This window comes from Hipposideros armiger, unplaced genomic scaffold, assembly GCF_001890085.2.
Source record: "Hipposideros armiger isolate ML-2016 unplaced genomic scaffold, ASM189008v1 scaffold_592, whole genome shotgun sequence".
NCBI classification, from domain to species: domain Eukaryota; kingdom Metazoa; phylum Chordata; class Mammalia; order Chiroptera; family Hipposideridae; genus Hipposideros; species Hipposideros armiger.
Genome location: NW_017731942.1, coordinates 861251 through 882627, shown reverse-complemented (window position 1 = coordinate 882627; position 21377 = coordinate 861251). Strand labels below are relative to the sequence as shown.

General features: G+C 51.4%; 1 protein-coding gene across 4 annotated transcripts; it reads left to right on the top strand.

Annotated features, from left to right (window-relative positions):
- The first annotated feature begins 7527 nt into the window (after positions 1–7527).
- On the top strand, positions 7528–21155 carry PROC (protein C, inactivator of coagulation factors Va and VIIIa). Of its 4 annotated transcripts, none has more exons than XM_019624522.1 (9): positions 7528–7636; positions 8951–9041; positions 10289–10455; positions 11965–11989; positions 12116–12253; positions 12386–12532; positions 18165–18304; positions 19166–19283; positions 20476–21155. In XM_019624522.1, exons 1-9 carry the CDS (start codon positions 7571–7573, stop codon positions 21051–21053), a joined length of 1470 nt encoding a protein of 489 aa, XP_019480067.1. In that variant the 5' UTR covers positions 7528–7570; the 3' UTR covers positions 21054–21155. The 4 variants fall into 4 exon arrangements, with proteins under 4 accessions (XP_019480067.1, XP_019480066.1, XP_019480068.1 ...); XM_019624521.1 differs by having other exon boundaries at positions 7554–7645; XM_019624523.1 differs by having other exon boundaries at positions 7556–7645; positions 12386–12520.
- Positions 21156–21377: the final 222 nt, after the last annotated feature.

The following is a 21377-nucleotide window of genomic DNA, read 5'->3' as shown; positions in this document are numbered from 1 at the left end:
GTGGAGGCTGGAGCGGGGAGAGTGGGGGTGGAGGCTGGAGCGGGGTGCAGGGGGCGCTGGAGACGAGCTCCAGGAGGAGGCTGCGGAGACGGAAGCAGACAGGCTCCGTAGAGGGAGGGCCGCAGGCCCGGGCCGACGCCCCGCCACAGTAGCAGCCCTGCCCACTCCTGACTTCCGCAGAACTGTGAAGCGGGCGCTGCGGGCGCGGTGTTCTCGCCAAAGGATGGGCCCGGTAGGACGCGGGGCGCCAGGAGGGATAACCTGGCTGCGCAGGCCCTTTGGGACCACTCACCTGCCGGGAGAGGCCCAAGTTCCGGGCCCCGCCCTCCTCCACACGCCCCTCTCCGAACTCCAACACCCCGCCCCTTCCCCCTCCCCCTCCCCGTCTTCCCGCCCTCTGCCCCACTTTCGTGGCTACCCCACCTCCGCGGCCCAGCGGAGGCTCGCTTCCTCCGGGAAGCCTTCCCAGAGGGTCTCCTCAGGGCTGGGTTAGGTACCCCCACCACCCGGCCTTAGTGGGCTCTGTAGCCCTGGGCCTAAACAAAGCCGAGGCAGAGGAGGTGGGATGTGTACTCACGGTATCAACGTTAGAGATCCAGTCTGGGACACAGCCACCCAAAACCCCCAAAACCAATAATAATATATTAAAAAGTAATTATACACTTACGGGTATATGTTACTTTAACATAGAAATATGATCGAATAGTTTATTTGAAACATTAGAATTATGCATATCAAAAATAGGTGTTTAGGGGCCTGCCGAGTGGCTCAGTTGGTTAAGAGCTCGCTCAAGAGTTTGAGCTCTGAGCAACAGCAGTTCGAGTCCAGCCGGAGCTGAGCAGCCGCTGAGCTGCCAACAGGTAGCAGGATGGCTCAGCAAAAAAAAAAAAAAAAGGTGTTTATTTGAAATTTCATAGTCTTATTTACTTTTATGTTCCATAAATGCCATTATTTAAAGAAAACAATAGGATTAGTAATGATGGCAGTTAATTAACAGGGCTAATTAAACAAATAATATGTGTGGGGAAAATATAAAAATAGTTACATAATGTTTCTGTCCTGTCTGATACAGCAATTTATTTTAACTTTATTGGATACTTAAATTTTGTATTAAGTTACATGAAAAATGTTACATGCTGTATGATTCCAACTCTGACATTCTGGAAAAGGCAGAACTATAAAGACAGTAAAAAGATCACTAGTTGCCAGTGGGTGGGGAGAGGGATGAATAGGCAGAGCACAGAGGATTTTCAGGGCAGTGAAAATACTCTGTATGATAGTATAGTTATTTGTACATGTCTTTACACATTCTTCTAAACCTAATGAATGTAAAACATCAAAAGTGGGCATAATGTAAACTATGGACTTTGATTTTCATGTGTCAATGTAAGTTCAGCAGTTGTAACAAATGCACCACTGTGATGGGGGATGTTGGTAATGGGGGAGGCTATGTGTGTATGAGAGGGCAAGGGGAATATGGGAAAACCCTCAATTTTGCTGTGAACCTAAAACTGTTCTATAAAAATAGTCTTTTTTAAAAGATGTAGTACATGTAAGACTTTTTAAAAGGAGAATGTAAATACAATAGGACTAATTAAACAGATATTACCAATATTTAATACAAAATAACAATGACATCTCTATCCTATGATACAGAGGACATTTTTTTAAAAGATTTTATTGGGGAATTGGGAGAGGGGATCAATGTTGGGGAATCGGGGGAAGGGGAACAGACAAGTTGTTGTCCTTTTGTTCTTCAGTCTAGTTGTGGAGGATGCCGCTTCACTGGCCCATGTTGGTATTATGATTATTGTGCTCTTCCCGTCTGAGGCAGTTGGTCGCCGGTCATTGGACGGCCACTCATGGCAGCTCACGCCGGCTGCCGGCCACTCACAGTAGCTCATGGCAACCCAAGGGGCTGCAGCCCACGCCGTCGCCGGTGACTCATGGGAGCCCAGCTCCAGGTTGAGCTGTTGTTCACTATCTTAGCTGTGGAGGGCACAGCGTCACTGGCCCTAATGTGGGAACCGAACCAGGGCCCTGCTGCTCAGAGCTGGCGTCCCAAGCCAACTCTTAACCAACGTGCCACTCGGCTGGCCCAGAGGTCATTTTGACCTCTTTCTGGTTCCTTGCCTGCAGCCTTTTAGGAAATTCTTTTTCATATGGTGATCAAACTGAATATGGTCAAATGTAAAGTTCTTCCACTTGTGGCCCTCTTCTTATTAAACCTGCATTACACTGATGCTTGCTGTCAGTCCATTGTGACAGCATCAGAGTTGGGGCCAACACTAGATAAGAACACACCCCAGACCCAGGGAGATTACAGGTGACTGACCCCTTAGAACCAGAGGCTGCTAAGCTGCTACACAGATGGCAGCTGTCCTTTCTTCTCTTCCCCTTCATGATAGATCTCCTCCCTACCTTCATGGATATTTATGAAGCAGGACACCCATTGTCCCCAGGCTTTGATCCTTACAAAGCTTTGTGAGCCTCCTCGCTGTCTCTCTAGGACAGTGGTTCTCAACCTATGGGCCGCAACCCCTTTGGGGGTCTAATGACATTTTCACAGGGGTCGCCTAAGACCATCGGAAAACAAAAAGATATTTACATTACAATTCATAACAGTAGCAAAATTACAGTTATAGAGTAGCAACGAAAATAATTTTATGGTTGGGGGTCAGCACAACATGAGGAACTGTATTAAGGGGTCGCGGCATTAGGAAGGTTGAGAACCGCTGCCTAGGATATTTGAGGAGCCAAGAGAGGAAATTGTTGACTGATCACCTGTTAAATCCTAGGCCCTCTCCACCTTGTAGCAACAACTTAATTTAACCCTTGTAACAAGCACCCAGGTGGATGCTATTATTAGCCTCATTTTACAGATGTGGACATTGAGGCCCAGGGAAGTTAAATAACCCAGCCAGGAAGGAGCTCCAATGAGGTTTAAACCCGTACGAACCTGACCCCAAAGACCCTCCTGCTGATGCTATCTGATAGTTTTACCTTTCTGGTTTCCCCCCACATTTTTGCTTCTCTTTCTTTTGCTGGCATCCACACAAGTACCCCGAATCCCTTGCACAAACGCCCTTCCTCTCTCTAAATGGGTTACCTTCAATGCCAAGTCCTGCCCTGTCATCTAGATTTGGCCTGACTAAATTCAGACCCCTGTGAGGTTACACACATTTGAAGAAGGAAACCCCCCAGTCAGACAAGGAGAATTAGCAGCGCCCACCCACCAAGCCCGGTAAGACTGGTATTTTGGAACAAGGGTAGGCCCCGTTCCAGGGGACCAGAGCAGTGCCCCTTGCTGGAAACCTGTTGCAAGTGAGCAGAGACACCTGGATTCCTGGGTGCACTCCCCAGGTGATGCCAGCCTTTCAGAGCCAGCAGAACTCAGGAATGGTGGTGGGGACCTTCCCCTCCTCAGGGAGGTGACCCTGTCTCCTGCACTGCCAACCAATGAGGAGGCCATGATGCAGGTACCCCCACTGCAGTGCCTCAGCAAGCCGACAGGCATGAAGAACTCTCCAGGAGGAAGCCTCCTGAACTCTGAGTATGCTTGGAGGCATTGGCAGACCCCCAGCACTGGTCTCTGGTACGGGAGAGCTGTCTTGCTATAGAAGTTTTAAGACCCCTCACTATAGAAATTTTAAGCCCCCTCAATATAGAGCTGTAATCATTGTATCCCAACAGTCTCCCAAGCCATTCCAGACCTAACTTTTGGATAAATAAATGGCCATCCCAGAGACCAAATGGGTTTTAACACTCCTCCAGGCCAGTCCAGGCCTAACTCCTGGGTAAACAAACGTCACCTGAAGTTAAGATGAATGGACTTGGAGTCCCATCCCTGGAGCCACTGCTTTTAATTTATTAACCAATGTCTCTTTTTCCTCACTTAGGGGCCTTCGGGATACAAATTATGTCCCAGCGAGGCTTCCAGTACACCCCGACCAAGGCAAATATGAGACCCCCTCTTTTTATTTAAGAACAGATGGGGCGAGAGTTTTGTGAATCCCCATCAGGTAGGGACAGCTCTACCCCCCTTCTCAGCTTGAAGCAGATACAGAAAAAAGAGACCTCCCATCCCTCAATTCCCCACAGAGATTTATGGGGATCATGTCTCTCAGGGAAAACAACGCAGGCAGTTAGAGTCAAGTAATTGGGTCTCTGCATTCCTGCATGTTCAACACAATCTACAGGGAGCACTGCCTGGAATTTCTCCTTATCGGGCCTAACCATGAACCTCTGTGAGGACACTAAAAGACAATAAAATAGACCGGCTCTGCGCTGTAGAAAACTACAATAACCTCCATCTCACCCTAGCCTCATTATACCATCATATAATATCATACATATGCCCGGAGTTCATTAATATCATTATAACACTGAACTCTGGAAAGGGACATGTGCAGTCTAAGAGGGTGAGGTAATGACCTCTTATCAATCTCAGGTGTCAATCAAGCAGTCCTGCGCCTGGAGAGGAACAGCCAGTCCCAGAGTAAAAAAGATAAAACCCGAAAGCTCCTGAAAGCTGCTGCCCCTTGAGCCCTTGGCCACCTTTCAAGCCTTCCTTTTGCTAGGGCCTGCTCCAAACTCTTTGATGTACTTTTTCTCCTAATAATGCCACTTTGAGCCTTGAGCCACTTTTGTTTGTGCTCAGCTCACTCCTAATTCTTTGGAGTGTACTATCTAGTCTATAATAACAAAGTTTTTTCACCACTTTACCTCTGTGTCTCTTCCATAATAATAAACTGTTTTCACCACTTTACCTCTGTGTCTTATTCAATTCTTTGCTCGAGATGCCAAGAACTTGGACACCATGCTAAAGAGGGCCCAATCCCCATCAATGTATTGGGTAAGTTTCCCAGTTTTCCTCGAGAAGTGACCCACGGATGTGGGAAGCTACCCCACACTCCGCCCACACTCCACAGGGTTCGACCCTAGTGTGAGAGCCAAGCCCGGACATCTCACCAAGAAGGGCCCCCTCTCTGGTAACAACTTCTCCCACTGCAGCTGCCCTGGCTTTTCTGGGCATCTGGGCTGGTTTGGATGTGGGTGCCGCAGGCAGGTTCAGGATCAGTGTGTGGACCCTATGTAGATGGCACATGGAATCGATCGCCCATGTGAGGCTGGGGCACGCATGGAAGGTGAGGAGTTTGGTGGGGAAGGGAAGGAGTCCCACTGGACACCCACAGCACCTTGCTCTTAGCAGGTGAGGTAAGGAGGTAGCAGGAGGCCAAGTGAAGATGGGGAGAGCCAAGAGCAGTGGCTGCAGTACACTCATGGGGAGGACACCTGGAGAAAACCATGGGTGCAGGAGGCAATTTTTATAAGTTCCTCAGCCTTGCGAGCCACCCCCATGTGTGGTCTCCATGCTTTCTGCCTGAGCCATAAGGACCATGTTTCCCTTTCTCTAGGCAGTTGCCACAGACCCTCACAAACAGCCCCTGGCTCCCCACTGTCCATAGACTCCATTCCAAACCCTATTCCATCCCCTCCCACCTCACCTTCAGCAGCTCCCCCACTACTCATCTCCTGTACCTCCTGCTCCCTCCCCATCTGAGCAGTGGTTCCTCTATTACCAGGGCCCTGCCTGCCCTCTGATGTCCAGTTGAAGCTTCACCTCCTCCAGGCAGCCTTCCCTGGCCACCCAGCTTGTGCTGATTTCCCTGTCCTCTGAACCCCTTCAGCGTCACTGTCTGTGCCTGCCATCTGGCCTCTGCCCTTTGGGCCTTCCCTGTTAGACTCTCCCCCTGTTCCTCTTGCCTTCTCAGGCGGGAGTGTGGGCAGCACGAGGGCCCTATACCTCCATAGTCCAAACATGGTGCTGTACCTAAGTAGGAGGAACACAAGCTGCTCCAGCGAATTAAGGAAACTGCAGGAAAGAGGATTTTCTAGGAGGGCCGGAGGACCCTTGTGACCCCGAAGCCAGGATATGCCCCACTCATTATGAGGTGAGGCCGCCCGGCTGCTTCCTCAGACCCTCAAGTCTCTTCAGTCGCCTGCTCAGTCGCTCAGCAGGTCTGCACCTCCCTACTCGTTGCTTCCTTTGCTTTAGGCCCAAACATCGATGCTCAAACCCTGGCTTCAGAACTTTCCAAGCTCAGTGCTCACAGTGCAATGAGGGTTCTAAGGCCCTACTCCTGGGATCTGGGGTAGAGAATCTGATTGACTCCTGGGTCCAGTGACTTCCCTGTGCAGTCACCAGAAGCAGCATGGACTGGGACTCTGAGGAGTGTGGTCAAGTCCTCCAAGGAGGGGGCAGGGTATGAAGACATGGGGCCATCTCTGGGACAGCAGGTGCAGGAAGGAAGGAAGGTGCCTAGTGACTACTGAGGCAAAGCTCCAGGTGGAGCCTTTACTTCTGCCCTCCTGCTTTCCTGCATCCCGGCCATGAACTGACTCCAGCCTTTCCGGAATCCTCTTTGTTTCTCTCACCTGTTCACAGAGGTGGCCAAGAGGTGCCAGGAAGACCTAAGTTCTCATCCAAGTCTGCCACCTACCAGTTTGGTGAACTTGAGCAAGTAAAGAAGGGTTTCTGAGTGCCCTCATCGGCAAAATAGAAGTTATAGGAATAGCCATGTGTAGCTGTGGGGGGCATTACAGAGCGACCAGAGCTTAGAGCCTTCAGAGTGCCTGGCTCCTGTGAGGTAGGGACCTGAGGGGCACATCTTTTCATTTTACATTACAAAAATCAGAAATTGGGCTGGCGGGCTGGCCAAATGGCACGTTGGTTAAGAGCTGGCTTGGGATGCCAGCTCTGAGCAGCAGGGCCCCGGTTTGGATCCCACATGAGGACCAGTGACGCTGCACCCTCTACAGCTAAGATGGTGAACAACAGTTCGACCTGGAGCTGGGCTGCCGTGAGTCGCCAGCGATGGCGTAGGCTGCAGTGAAGCGGCAATGGGCTTCCATAAGCTATCGTGAGTGACCGGCAGCCAACGTGAGCTGTCAAGAGCCACCATGAGCAGCCGCCGGCAGGCGACCAATCTGCCTCAGCTGGGAAGAGCGCAATGATCAGAATACCAACATGGGCCAGTGAAGCAAAGTCCTCCACAGCTAGACTGAAGAACAAAAGGACAGCAACTTGTCTGTTCCCCTCCCCCAATTCCCCAATAAAATCTTTAAAAAAAAAATTGGGCTGGTATGTTAATGTGTGATTGGCAATGTTTCTTTTCTTTTTTTTTTTTATTGGCACATAAATAGGTGCATCTTATAATAATTGTATCCCAGATTTGGTGAACTATGGAATCATTACCAGTTGTGCTGATCTGGGCCAAGCGGCAATATCTCTGCATAAAAGTGTCCCATCTGCAAGATGGGGACAAGGTCCCTCCTGCAGCCAGCCACTATGAAGCTAAAATGAGACCACAAATGTATGCAGTTTGACAGTGCCTGTCCTTCTCCTCTCTTCCTCCTGGATGGCACCATTTGCTGGCAAGATGGGCTTTGGGCAAACCGAGCTGTCCTGAGCTGGAAACTTGTTTGCCTGTGGAGAGCAAGGCCTCAGCACTGAGGGCCAAGCAAGTAAATATTTGCGGTTATGGATTAACTCAAGTTCCGGACTGTCATGGCGGCAGGAGGGCGACCTTGCAGTTTCTCCACAGTACACCCCAGGGAGTACCCTTCCAGGCAGGTCTGTGAGGTGGGCCGGAGGAGGGCTGAGCAGGGGTGAGGGCTAAATCCTCAAGCCAGGGTTTGAGAGGCTGGCTGGAGCTTGGGGAAAAGGGAAATCAAGGCTCTGCCACCAGCCAGGCTGGCATTGCTCAGGCCCAGGTACCACAGTTCCAAGAGGCCTTCTTCCCAGACTTCAAGGCAAGTGGAAGTTGGCTGAGGGCCTCCAGGGCCCAGGGCTATCACCAGAGGCAACCTGGAACCTGGGACTCCCCATTCTCCCTAACTCACCCCCACCTCTAAACCTAGGGCCTCTGGTTTAAACAAATGTCAGAACCAGCCTCTGAGAAAGTGAGTAAAGGTGGAGAGTGAGGTCAGACTGGGGTGCACATGGGGCAGGCAGACCTGCCCACCCAGCCTTGAAGGCAGTGGGGGGCTCTTCGGCGTCCAGTCGGCAGAGCTGCCTCTGTGGCCTTGTGGGGCATCTGATAGTTTGGGGCAGGAGTTCAGGTTCCAGCCCTGGAGCCACACAGTCCTGGGCTTGAGTCTGAGCTCTGCCACCTCTTGGTTGTGGGCTTTTAAAAAGCTGCTTCACGCCTCTGAGCCTCAATTTCCCACTCCATGAAATGGCATGACAATATTAAACCTACATCTTGGCTGGCCGTGAGCCTTAACTGAGATAATAATAGCAGTTTACTGAGAATTTGCTATGTGCAAACCATACTTTAAAAGCTTCATGTGGATTAACTCATTTAACTCTCACAATAACCCTAAAAGGCAGAAAAACAGTTTTTCTATCCATTTTTCGAATGACTGAAATGAGGCATGGACCAGTTAGGTCCCTTGCCCATGTTGCTGTCCTGGAGCTGTGATTTGCACCAAGAGGTTTGACCTGGTGGCCTGTCCTCTGAGCCATGCTTGAAAGACACCATGGGTGTCTGATAAATGTTAGCTATTACTCTCATCCTGGCCAGCAGGTCAGCAATGGCACCGCACCCCAAAGGCTCACCCAGAATGGGAAGGGCATGGATACTTTGGGCGCCCCTGCTGTGGTCCCTCTGTGCTGGCCCCTTTGATCTTCACCAGGACTTTGTGCGCTGTCCACTTTCCCTCTTCCCCCTTCAGATTCGGAGCAGGTGGTGTGACCTTAGCCTCATATGGAGAAGGAAACTGAAGTGCCAGGTGGCTGTCTGCCTAGTGGGCAGGGACTCCCAATCCCAGCTTTTGCCCTGACAATCAGCACACATGGGAGGCCCTTCCATTTGGCTCATGTCTGGAGAGTGGCAGGCAGAGCAGGTGCTGGTGGGGCTATGGGAAACTCAGAAGTCCTCCTCAGACAGGTGTCAGCAGCTCCAGAATGTGGCAGCTGGCAAGCCTCTTACTGTTCCTGATCATCTGGGGAATTTCCAGCACACCAGTTCATCCCGGTAAGGCCACTCCCCGTACCCCATCCCCCAAGACCCCAGGGCCTTCACACCTTCCACTATTCCCTCTGAGCCTCAGAATGAGGCAAGAGGCAGGCAGAGTTCGAGTTCGCTACTGGAACACAGCGGCAGCCTCCTTGGCTGGAGGGCAGAATGCTGTGAGGAAAGCAGGGAGCCCAGGTCAGAGGGTCACATCCTGATGGTCCTTCTTCCACTCTGGGGTGGTCAGAGTCCCCTGGGCCTTCCCACTCCATTCATCACTCTCTCAACTGTGAAATCCCCAGGTCTACCCCAGGCAGCCTGTCCTCCTAAAACCTGCCCCACCCCATTCCCTGGTCTCCACAGCCAGCAGGAGGAGGAAGGATGACATGCTGGGAGGGCCTGCAGGAAGGATGAGCTACCCAGTTTATTCTGCAGCCCTCGTCTCTCTGAGAGCCACCCCAGGCTGTTCCTTGCATTTATGCCTCTTCCTGAGCTGCTTCTCTGCTTGGGGCGCCCTTCCCCACCCTCCCCCATCCTCCAAGCCCCCAGCTCCCACCTGTGGCCCCCTGGGTTCCACTGTGCAGACTCAGCTCAGGCATACCTTCCTTTTCTGGCCTTTGCATGTCCCTTGAGCTTCTCTTCTACAATCCCTTGACTTGACCCCTCCATCCCAGCTGTTCCCCTGTATCCAAGACAGACACCTCTCGGAGCCCAGGAGACATGTGGTAATGCTCCCTGGGTGAGAGATCTGCTGTCCTTCAGGTGTGCCTGCCCAAGGGGAGGAGCATGGCAAGTGCTCAATGAGTAGGGAGGTAAAGGAGGGGCGGGGAGGGGGAAGAGAGGGATGGTTTCAAGACAGGGATGCACCCTGCCTCATTATCCAGAGAATAATGAGACCATTTAATATTACATTCTTGATAACAACAACAGCATATGTCATGTGACATTGGGTGCTTATTTCTGTACCAGGCACTGGACTGTTTCACTTAGTACAATAAAATATCCTCATTTTGGATGAATAAACTAAGGTTTAGAGGTGTAAAGACCCTGGCTCAAGGTCACACTGAGGTCCGGTTGGGGTTCAAAGGGATGTATGAATTGTCAAGTCTCCTCTGATCCAGTGGTCAGCCACCTCTTCAAGCAGAGGGAAAGGGGAGAGAATTGGGACCTGGAATTATAAGTCCTCCCCAGGTTCACCCCAGCAGGTCCCCTGCATGACCTCTACCTCAGGCCCCTCCACTAACGTGAGCTTCCTCTACCCCAAACAGACTCAGTGTTCTCCAGCAGTGAGCAGGCCCACCAGGTGCTACGGATCCACAAACGTGCCAACTCCTTCCTGGAGGAGCTCCGACCCAGCAACCTGGAGCGGGAGTGCATGGAGGAGAGCTGTGACTTTGAGGAGGCCAAGGAGATTTTCAAAAATGTGGATAACACAGTAAGGCCATCTGGCTGGGTCCAGAGGACAAAGCTGAGGGGTGGGCTGGTGGCCAGCCGGGCCTGGGGAAACAGGCTGGGGCTGACCACTGAGGGCCTCTTGGGGGTCCAGGGAAATAGTGGGCACCAGCTTCTCTCCCAAGCTTGGGGCTAGGTGAGTAGAATGAATAGGGCACTATGGTCTTGGTCAGGGCACATGCGGCTGCAAGAAGCAGAACGCTGCGCCTGGCTCCAGGAAAAGTTTGGGGAAGCCTCAGGCTGGGGTACCCACCCAACCCCACTGCAGGTAGTTCAGTCCACCCTCCACCTACAGCTGGACACCTCTGTCTCCCGTTCTCTCTCTCTGTGACCAAAAGGCCAGCATGTCTGCTTCCACCCATGAATCTGCTGATCAGGGTGTGTGACCTGAGTCCCTGATGTCTGTCTACAAACGCTCACTCTGTGCCTCAGTTCATATTCTCAAGGGGTAAAATCTGCTTGCCCAGGGGGTCTGAGGAAAGGGTCTATGTCCTCTCTGGCCTCCAAGCCCCATGGTGGTGGCCCTGAGGAGGAAGGTGGGCTTGTAAGAGAGGTGGCTTTCCAATACAAGACTCAGACCTCCTCCATCCCCGAACGCTCACTTCAGCTACTAGGACCTGGAAGTTGTGCCACCACCTGGGGTCCCCACCATGCTGTAGGGATGCACTTCCTGTTCAGGCCTTTCCAGGCCAAGGTGGGGGGCCTCTGGTCTGTTCCCTCCTTGCCCACAGCTGCCACCTCCTTGACTAGATCCCCACTGCCTCTTTCCCCAAATGGCCTCAGCAGATGCCAAAACGATATTCTGCATTCTCAATCTGAGCACATCATATCCATCCTGGGGCTCCCCTAACCACCCCCCACCCCCCACCAAGGTTTCTGGGCCAGCAGGGCAGAGCCCATGCTGGTGGGGGAGGGTTGATTGTATAGGCATTGAGCAGTGGATCTCAGGGTGTGGTGGTCTCAGACCAACAACAGCAGCAGCAGCAGCAGGTGGTGGTTAGAAAAGGGGACTGCTGTCCCAGACCTTTTCAACCAGCATTCTGTGTCTCACTAATGAGATCCTGGCCCTTGCTCAACTTTGGGAACACTGGCTTAGGGAAAGTCCAGATTTGGGAGAGGTCCAGAAAAGCCAGAAAGAGTGCGGTAACTGGAAGGAGGCAGAGTAGCCTAGTGGGGACCTTGGGTCCCTTTCATTGCAGAGGTTGTTGCTTAGCACAGTGAGAGAGCATGCTTCCAGCTGCCAGGGGAGGAGTGTTGTTCATTGGATGTGGGGTGAAGATGGACAACAAGGGGCAGGGAGGAGGCGGTCTTACTCAGGGTGCAGCTGCACCAGCCGTCACTGAGAAGCGGGAGTTGACCTCCCTGGAAGTCCTTATGTCTACTGCCCATTTAGAGGCTGCCAGGCCCCACCAGGGCCAGACCCAGGAGGCTCCCTGTGGGCTCCCCTTAAAGGGCTGACGGCAGCCTCTGACGCAGCCCCTTCTCTCCACAGCTGGACTTCTGGTCCAAGTACCTTGGTGAGTGCTCTCTAGACTCCTGGTTGCGGTGCCGTGCCCCCTTGGGGTCTCTGGGCCATTGTGGGGACGCCGAGGGGGTGGGGGGATTAGCGGCACCAGTGACACCTCCCAAACCTCATGTCGCAGACGGCGACCAGTGCACTATACAGCTCCCGGAGCACCCGTGCGACAGCCCGTGCTGCGACCACGGCAAGTGCATCGACGGCATAGGTGGCTTCCGCTGCGACTGTGGCCTGGGCTGGGAAGGCCGCTTCTGCATGCAAGGTGAGGGGTCGCAGAACGGGGCAGTGGGCTGAGCGCCAGAGAGCGGCGGAGGCTGCGCGCGGCTCGGCACTGCGGCGCCGGGCGCGTGGTGTCACTGTGCACCCTCGGCGCCCTCTTCTCTTGTCGGTCCAGAGGTGCGCTTCTCCAACTGCTCAGTGGACAACGGCGGCTGCGGGCACTATTGCCTGGAGGAAGAGGGCCGGCGCCGCTGCAGTTGCGCGTCGGGCTACGGGCTGGCGGACGACCACCTGCAGTGTGAGCCCAAAGGTGAGCTCAAAGGTGAGCTCCGGAACGGAGCAGGGCGGTGGGGTACAGGGCGGCTGCGGGGCCTGAGCGAGGAACAGCTGGAGTCCCGCTGAAGGGAGAGGGCCGCCCCAACCCCGGGAGCCACCGCAGTGCAGTCAGCCCACGAGGAGAGAGGATGCCCTCTGATGGCTTCCTGCCTGCTCTGCACCTTGCTTGTCCGCCTTCCTCGAGATGCCCCTGATCACGTTACGGACAACTCCTGGAGCATGAGCCCATAGGTAGCTCACCTCCCAAACTCTGAGTCGACACAGGGGGCCAGGCCTCCAGCATCTTCCTCCATCTATCGGGAATGGCTTTATTTCCTTAAGAGACTCTGTCCAGCCCCGCATGCCATTTCCCATGTTACCTCTGGCTTCTCTGAGGAAACCGGAACCATGATTCTGCCTTCCTCCCTGTTTTCCTTTGTATGCATTTTAATTTTCATCAAAATTTATATATGTACAAATAAGTAGAGTTTTATAACTCATAATGAATTTTAGCAGGTTGTTCCTCACTGTAGGTCTTATTTCACTCATTGTACAGCACCCTTTGGTAGACCCTTTGGATGTGGAAATTCATATCTGCTACCTCTAGGAACATCTCTTTAGTTATTTCTTTGATAATTTACCCTGTGCTTTCCCTGTTCTCTATTTCTGGACCTCCTATTATTCAGATCTCTTTCCTCTCGATTGACCTATTTTAGAGTCTCTTTTATGAGGTGTGATAAAAAAAATTCAGTGAATGTTTAAATTTAAAAAATTATTACAGTAAAAGACACATTGCCATTAATCCCCCTCTTCAAACACACTTATCCCATCATTATTACTACTTTCTGAAGTTCTGGAAGTCCTCTTTCGTGAGTGTCTTTACTTGCGCTGTTGTGGCTGCCTTGATGTCCTGAATCATTTTGACTTTGGGAAAGAGCCAGAAGTCACACGGTACCAGATCTGATGAATAATGTGGATGAGTATACACCATAATGTTTTTATTTGACAGAAATTGCCGTATACCAGAAGCAATGAGTGACACGGAGCATTGTCATGATGAAAGATGACTTACGGCACACTTTAAAACACACCTTCTCTCAACCATAGCTCACACTCGACTGACTGCACCAAACAAATTGAAACTTGTCACACACTGTTTCTAAGGTTTGACATGCCGCTTCCTGTATTGAAGATCCCTGCCTTTCCGTTGGATGGCACTTGGCAGCAGTATTCACCTATTTTGTGATCACACCTCATATTTTCCATCTCTTTAACTTTGTGTTCTTCTTTCAGGGAATTTTCCACAATTTTATATTCCAATCCTTTACTGAAAAAAACAAAAACAAAAACAGTTCTAATTTTGTATGTTGAAATAATTAGAATTCATAGGAAGTTGCAGCGAAATGCCTGGTGAATGTGTTGGGTTGTGGGCTTTCTTGCAAGACCACCCAAGGGTCGAAGTCACTGGCAGGACCCCTATTGCCCAGACCCTGAGGTCTTCACTTGATGCCATTTTCTGAGAGGAATCTTCCAACTCAGGCTTGGGTGGTTCCAGCCTAGCTTCCTGCCCTGAGAGCAGGGTGGGGAGGGAAGCTGGTGTCTGCCCAGTCTGCAGATGTCTGCCTGACTCCCTGTGTTCATTGTACGTCACTCTTCCTTGTGGTGGTACCTGGGGGCCCCAAGTCACAGCCTCTGGTTTACCCTCTGCAGAGAATACACCTAAGGTCTTCTGCAGGGTTGAGAGAGGAGAGTCAAGTCACTGATGAGGGGTCATGACAGAGGTCTAGGGCTCTAGTAGTTTCTCTTATAAACTTCCAACATTCCTGTCTGCAGCCCCACCTACACCTCACCCTTCAGAAGCACCAAGCCTTTCTGGGGTTCTGTGCTGCAAAGCAGTCTGGGTTCAGCATCCCCTGTTCCTGACAGAGGTTTTTGCTTTCTCAGTCAGCCAAGCAAGTTACCATGTCCATCTACTGTACAGCTTCTGGAATTTATTTGCTGTTGTCTCATCTCCATTCTCTGTCACTGTTCAGTTCCCTGGCTTATGGTTTTCTATTGCCCTTCAATAAGTCCAAACCTCTCAGCCTAGCTGAATGGCCTATCCGAGCAGACCTCCTCCTCTTTCTCCCCTTTCTTTTTTTTTCTCTCTCCTCTTTCTCTCCTCTTTCTTTTTTTTTTCATTTTTATTTTTATTTATTTATTTTTATTAGTTGCAGGTGTACAAAGCAACATAATAGTTAGACATTTAAACCCCTTATAAAGTGATAACCCACTCCCGAAGCTACTATCCCTCTGACAACTTATATTGTTGTTACAATACCACTGACTATCTTCCCTATGTTATTCTCCACATCCCGTGACTATATATATACCTATATATATTTAGTTATAGTCGACATTCAATATTATTCTACTTCATATGTATAGTGCATTGGACAGGCATCTACGCAGTCTATGACGTGATCCCCTTGATAAGTCCAGTGCCCATCTGGCACCTTACATGATCTTTACAACATTGTTGATTATATTCCCCATACCATATTAACTACCAATTTGTATTTCTTAATGCCTTCACCTTTTTCACTTGCCCCCAACCCCAGTCCCATCTATCATCTTGATAGATCTAGTGTCTATCTGGCACCATACCTAGTTATTACAATATTATTGACTATATTTCTTATGCTATACCCTACATCCTCATGACTACTGTATAACAACCAATTTGTACTTCTTAATCCCTTCCCCTTTCATCCATCCTTAACCCCCCTCCCATCTTAAAGAAGTCCCTCTAAGATTCCTTGTAATACTGGTTTGGTGGTGATGAACTCCATCAGCTTTTTCTTGTCTGGGAAGCTCCTTATGTGTTCTTCAATTCTAAGTGACAGTCTTGCTGGGTAGAGCAATCTTGGTTGTATGTGATTGCTTTTCATCACTTGGAATATTTCCTGCCACTCCCTTCTTGCCTGCAAAAGTTTTTGTTGAGAAATCAGCTGCCAGTCTTATGGGGGCTCCCTTGTAGGTAACTAACTGCTTTTCTTTTGCTGCTTTTAAGATTGTCTCTTTGTCTTTAACCTTTGGCATTTAATTATGATGTGTCTCAGTGTTGGCCTCCTTGGGTTTATCTTGTTTGGGACTCTCTGTGCTCCTTGGGCTTGTATGTCCATTTCCCTCACCAAGTTAGGGAAGTTTTCTGTCATCATTTCTTCAAATAGGTTTTCAATTCCTTGCTCTCTCTCTTCTCCTTCTGGTACCCCTATAATGCAAATGTTGGTATGTTTGATATTGTCCCAGACGCCCCTTAAACTCTCCTCAATTTTTTGGATTTTTTTTCCTTTTTCTTTTTTTAAAATTTACAGCAGAGGATAGTTCATTAGGGTAGAAAGTAACAGCTCTAAAAACTAGAGGGGGTCTCGACAGGGTTGACCCTGGATTCTTTTTCTTTTTGTTGTTCTGGTTGGGTGTTTTCTGCTACCTTATCTTCTACATCATTAGTTGGATCCTCTGCTTCATCTAATCTACTGTTGATTCCCTGTAATATAGTCTTCGTTTCCATTATTATATCCTTTATTTCTGACTAGTTCTTTCTTATGATTTCTATCTCCATCTTTATGCTTCCCATATATCTGTTTAAGCTCTACCTGAGATCATCGAGCATTCTTATAAACAGTGTTTTGAATTCTGTGTCTGATAGATTGCTTATCTCCATTTTGCTTAGTTCTTTTTCTGGAGCTTTGTTCTGTTCTTTTATTTAGGACATGTTTCTTTGTCTTCCCATTTTGGCTGCCTCCCTGTGTTTGTTTCTATGTATTAGATAGGGCTGCTATGTCTTCCAGTCTTAGTAGAGTGGCCTTGTGTAGTAGGTGTGCTATGGGGTTCAGTGACGCAATCTTTCCCATTACCTGAGCCACGTGCTCCAAGTGTGTCCCTTGTGTGGGTTATGTGTGCCCTCCTCTTATAGTTGAGCCTTGGTTGATAACTGCACATCACTGTAAGGGACTGATCTTTGGGCTCACTGGTTGTGAGGACTGGCCTTGACTACAATGGAAGAGTTGTTGTTCAGGGGCTGACCCCACAGAGCAGGATCTGCCTCAGCAGGACTTTGGAGCCTGCCCAATCCACCCTTTGGGGTGTGTCGTGCTTGGAGGCGGCTGGGTGATGCTCCAGCTCATTTTGGAGCTGGCCACTGGGGGCGCCAGTCCCAGGACCACCTTGGAGGAGATCTGCTGTAGGTCAAGCTCAGCCGCAGCCCGTGCCCTACCCAGGGCCACCTAGTGGGAGCCAGAAAGAAATCTGCAGATGGCCGCCACCTGTGCTGTGCTTAGAAGCGCTTTAAGAGGCCAGGCCACGAACCAAGGCCAGCTGCCACAGTGCCGGCTTAGGGCTGCTCAGTCAGAGGTACAGGATATGCTCAAGCCAGATGCTGCTTGTCTGGGTTCCATGAACCTTTGAGAGACCCTAGGAAAGTGCAGCTTGAGCCAAGGCAGGCAGTCTACACCAAAAAGCCACTGAAAGCAGCCTGGGTGTGCTTGAAAGTTGGGTGGGGCCAGGTATCAAATCACCAGGCGGAGGCTCAGAAGTGGTGGCTGCCTGTGTTTGTGTGCCAGGAAAGGGGAGGACTCAACAAAGAAACAATGGCCTCCACCAGCTCCCCTGTCCAGGAGAGAGCTGCCTCGCCAGCCCCTGTCTCAAGCCAGACAACTCAGTTCCCCACCATGTGTCCCTGGCTCCTTTCCAGCTGCTGCCCCAGCGCTGGAGCTCATAGCAAGCTATTCAGTTGGTCTGCACACAGTCCCTTTAAGAGGAGCGCCTGGGAGTGCATTCTCACTCAGTCACAATTTCTGCTGGTTTTCATAACCAAAAATTATGGGGACTTCTCTCCCTGGCACTGAGACCCTGGGCTGGGATGTCTCACTCCTTTAGGGGAGGGCGGGACCCCCACAGCCGAAATAGCCCTTCCAATCTTTAATGGCCACGCGGGTGTGGGAACAGCCCGTTCTGCATCTCTGCCCTTCTACCCGTCTGGAGGTGGCTTCTTCTGCAAGTTCTTAGTTGAATGGCTTCAGTTCAGCTTAATTATAGGTGATTCTCAATAACGATTGTTTTCTAATTAGTTGTAATTTTAATGTGGTTGTGAGAGAAGGTAAACACAGCATTTACCTACTGCGCCATCTTGGTTGTGTGTGTCTCTCTCTCTCCTGACAGAGGACTTCACAACTGTGCTCAGAGCTACTTTGGGGCTCTCCAAGAATGCCCGCCTGCTCGTCTCCATAATTTCTATCCTGTTAGGAGCTTGGCAGCATCCCAGCATAAGACTTGACTTATATATCTCAGGGATTGTTCCTAACAGCCCTGGTGAATACTGAACTCTGAGAAGTTTAGCAACCTGCCCGGGAACACACGGCTGTGGCTACGGCTGCATAGTGATGCTGCTTGGTCTGACTCTTGCCATCAGGTGGCAATGTTTGTTGACTGACCAACCCAAGGAAATTTGCAGGTTGATACATTTGTGTGTCTAAGCATCATTTATCCCTTTAACTCAACAATGCAGCAAACTAGCCTGCAGGCAGGAAGTGCACAAAGATGGGAGGGCAGTCTGAGGGATAGTCCTGGCAGGCCCTCACTGCCTCCCCTGCCTTTAGTGAAATTCCCCTGTGGGAGGCCATGGAACCCAATGGAGAAGAAGGGCAAGACCTTGAAATGTTGCACAGACCAAGCTGACCAAGTGGACCCACGGCTCATCAACGGGCAGTTGACCTTACAGGGAGAGAGTCCCTGGCAGGTGAGAGGGGGTCAGAGGCCTGGGAGTTCCTGCTCAGGATGCACAAATGGGAAGGGGCTGCCTTTGAGGGGCAGCAATGAGTGCTAAGGTGGGGGTGTTGTAGAGAAAGATGGAGGTAGCTTGATGAGAGAAGAGCAGCCAGGGAAAGGTGGGGTGAGGCAGGGCGGGATGTGCAGGAGGAGAGTGACAGTTTTAAAAAAGCTTGAAAGATAATGCTTTGCTGGTGGGATTTTCGACAGAGGCCCTGCTCGTGGGTGAGGGTTTGGCATGGGGAAGGACTGGAGGGAGGGCTGCCCCTGAGCCTCTTCAGCCTCACCATGGAAACTAACACTTATTTGGGCACCCTCTCTGCCAGGCATTGGGGTATAGAAATCTCTAAGCACGGGATTGGTCTGGGGAGCTCATAGATCTGGGAGGGTCAGGACCCTAAACACACAGCAGCCGAATAGGAGCAGAGCCAGAAGGTCTGCAGGACAAGCACTGAGGTAACCCGAGGGGGACCCCCAAGGCAGCCTGGGGGCCTGAAAGTCTTCCCAGAGAACTTGAGGCCCTGTCCGAGCACCCACCGATGAGAAGCTCTCTCTGGGTGAGGTTCAGGAGGATGACAGGAACAATTTGGGCAATGCAAGGAGAAACCTGGAACAGGGACAACTCCATGAAACGTGTGGAAATAGAAAATTTCAGGAAAGGGTCAGAAGTCCACGCCCTCATGGCCAGGGAACCCAGGATAGACCTCCTTATACTGCCAGTGTCTCAGGTTTGAGAACCACGCCAGGGGCTGTGCTGAGACCCAGCGGCCCTGACTTGGAGTGGTCAGAAGGTAGTGCTGTGATGTCACTGCCCACCCCACCCCCATTTCAGGTGATCCTGCTGGACTCGAAGAAGAAGCTGGCCTGTGGGGCGGTGCTCATCCACACTTCCTGGGTGCTGACAGCGGCCCACTGCATGGAGGACTCCAAGAAGCTCACTGTTAGGCTCGGTGCGGGCTAGAGCAGGAAGGAGGGGGCCAGCAGAGGCCTCAGGAAAGGGTAGCACCAAACAGGTTGTCCAGGTTTGGAGAGCCTATCCCTGGGGGTGCTTGAGCTCCACAGAAGGTGTTTAGGGGCAGAGGACTATTTGCTCCCACCCTGCCACTCCTGTGGGATTTCAGATACAGCAACACCTGGTATTCTGCAGGCAGGGGATTCTCTGATGTCCTCTTCAAATCTGGGCCCAGGCACTTATACACAATGTTTGCAAATGAGGGGATTGCACACCTACTTGCCTCTTCAGTCCCAGCTGTGGGCATCAGGCTGTGTGCAGACCTTCAGCATCCGCTGGTGCAGACCCACAAGAGCCACACATAGCCTGGCCTCAGGGTCGTGCTTCACACACACCAGTGGGGATGGAGCTGTCAGCAGGGTCTGGCGTGTGCCCCAGCAGGCAGCTGCTTCCCTGTGGTAGTCAGGGTCCCCAGGCCTAGGCCCCACTTTATACCAGGGGCTCTCATGCCATTCTTTATGCAAAAAAGGAGGAAAAACTGTATTGAGAACAACCAGATTCACATCCTCACAATTACCTGCAGCATGACCAATGGCCAGTGGCCTCCAGTGGGGCCCCACCTGGAATTTCAGGTGACCCTAACCTTCCAGGATCTATAAGCCTTGCCTGAGAGGACCTTGTCACTTAAGGGTGACCCACATCTTCCTTCCCTGTGGAGCCTGGAGCCTGCTGGTCCTCCTCTCTGCTCTTGCTGCCCCTGCCTGCCTCAGCCACAGTGTGTCCCTGCCTATGCTCAGGCTGGGCACTGCTGGCCACGCCTCTGTTGGCAAGGGGTCTCATCTCTTATCTGCAGTTGCCCCATATTCTCTTAGTGGTTCTGGTCTGTGTCCCAGGTTTCCAGTAGGCCTTGGGCTTCCCTGCTGACTGCCCCCTGCTGGTTACGTCCCTGGCATTGCCCCATCTGTAAGTGAGTCCTAAATTCAGACCAGCAGTCTACCCCTTTAGGATCAACACCCATGGGCTGTTACCCTTACTAGGTTCCTGAAGTGCAGACATGTGGCCCATGATGGTGCCCAGGACATCTGCTGGTCACTGCAGCAGTGCACCCAGTCCTGCCCCCAACCAGGGCCTCTTGAGCACGGTGGTGTCAGCCTCCCCACACCCATTCTGATAGCCCCTCTGCCTTGCAGGAGAGTATGACCTTCGGCGCAGGGAGAAGTGGGAGGTGGACCTGGACATCAGCGAGGTCCTCATGCACCCCAACTACAGCAGGAGCACCACCGACAATGACATCGCACTGCTCCGCCTGGCCCAGCCTGCTACCTTTTCGCAGACCATCATGCCCATCTGCCTCCCGGACAGCGGCCTCTCAGAGCGTGAGCTCACCAAGGTCGGCCAGGAGACGGTGGTGACAGGCTGGGGCTACCGCAGCGAGGCCAAGAGAAACCGTACCTTCATCCTCAACTCCATCAAGATCCCTGTGGCCGCTCGCAGCAAGTGCATCCAAGCCATGCACAACGTGGTCTCTGAGAACATGCTGTGTGCAGGCATCCTCGGGGACCAACGGGATGCCTGCGAGGGTGACAGTGGGGGACCCATGGTCGCCTCCTTCCACGGCACCTGGTTCCTGGTGGGCCTGGTGAGCTGGGGTGAGGGATGCGGGCGCCTCCACAACTATGGCATATACACCAAAGTTGGCCGCTACCTCGACTGGATTCACAGCCACATCAGAGCCGAGGAGGCCTCCCTCAAGAGCCAGTGGCCTTAGCACCCCTCCTGCTGTGTCAGGACCCCAGAGGCCACCTTTGGAATGGACTCTGGGCTGTTGAATGGCAATATATGGAACATTAAAAGGGGAATGCAACAAGTACAGCAGCTGCTATTCTGTCTGTCTTTCCATACCTTTTTTGGGCTGTTCTGGAGGGAAGTGATATTTATTGAGCATCTACTGTATGTCCCACACTTTATAAACAGAATCTTATTTAACTCCCACAACAACTCTGAGGTAGTGAGGAGCAGATCCAAGTTTTGTGGGGTCTGAAGCTAATAACAGTTGGAGTAGGGGCTGTCATTATGAAAAATAATTTAAAAT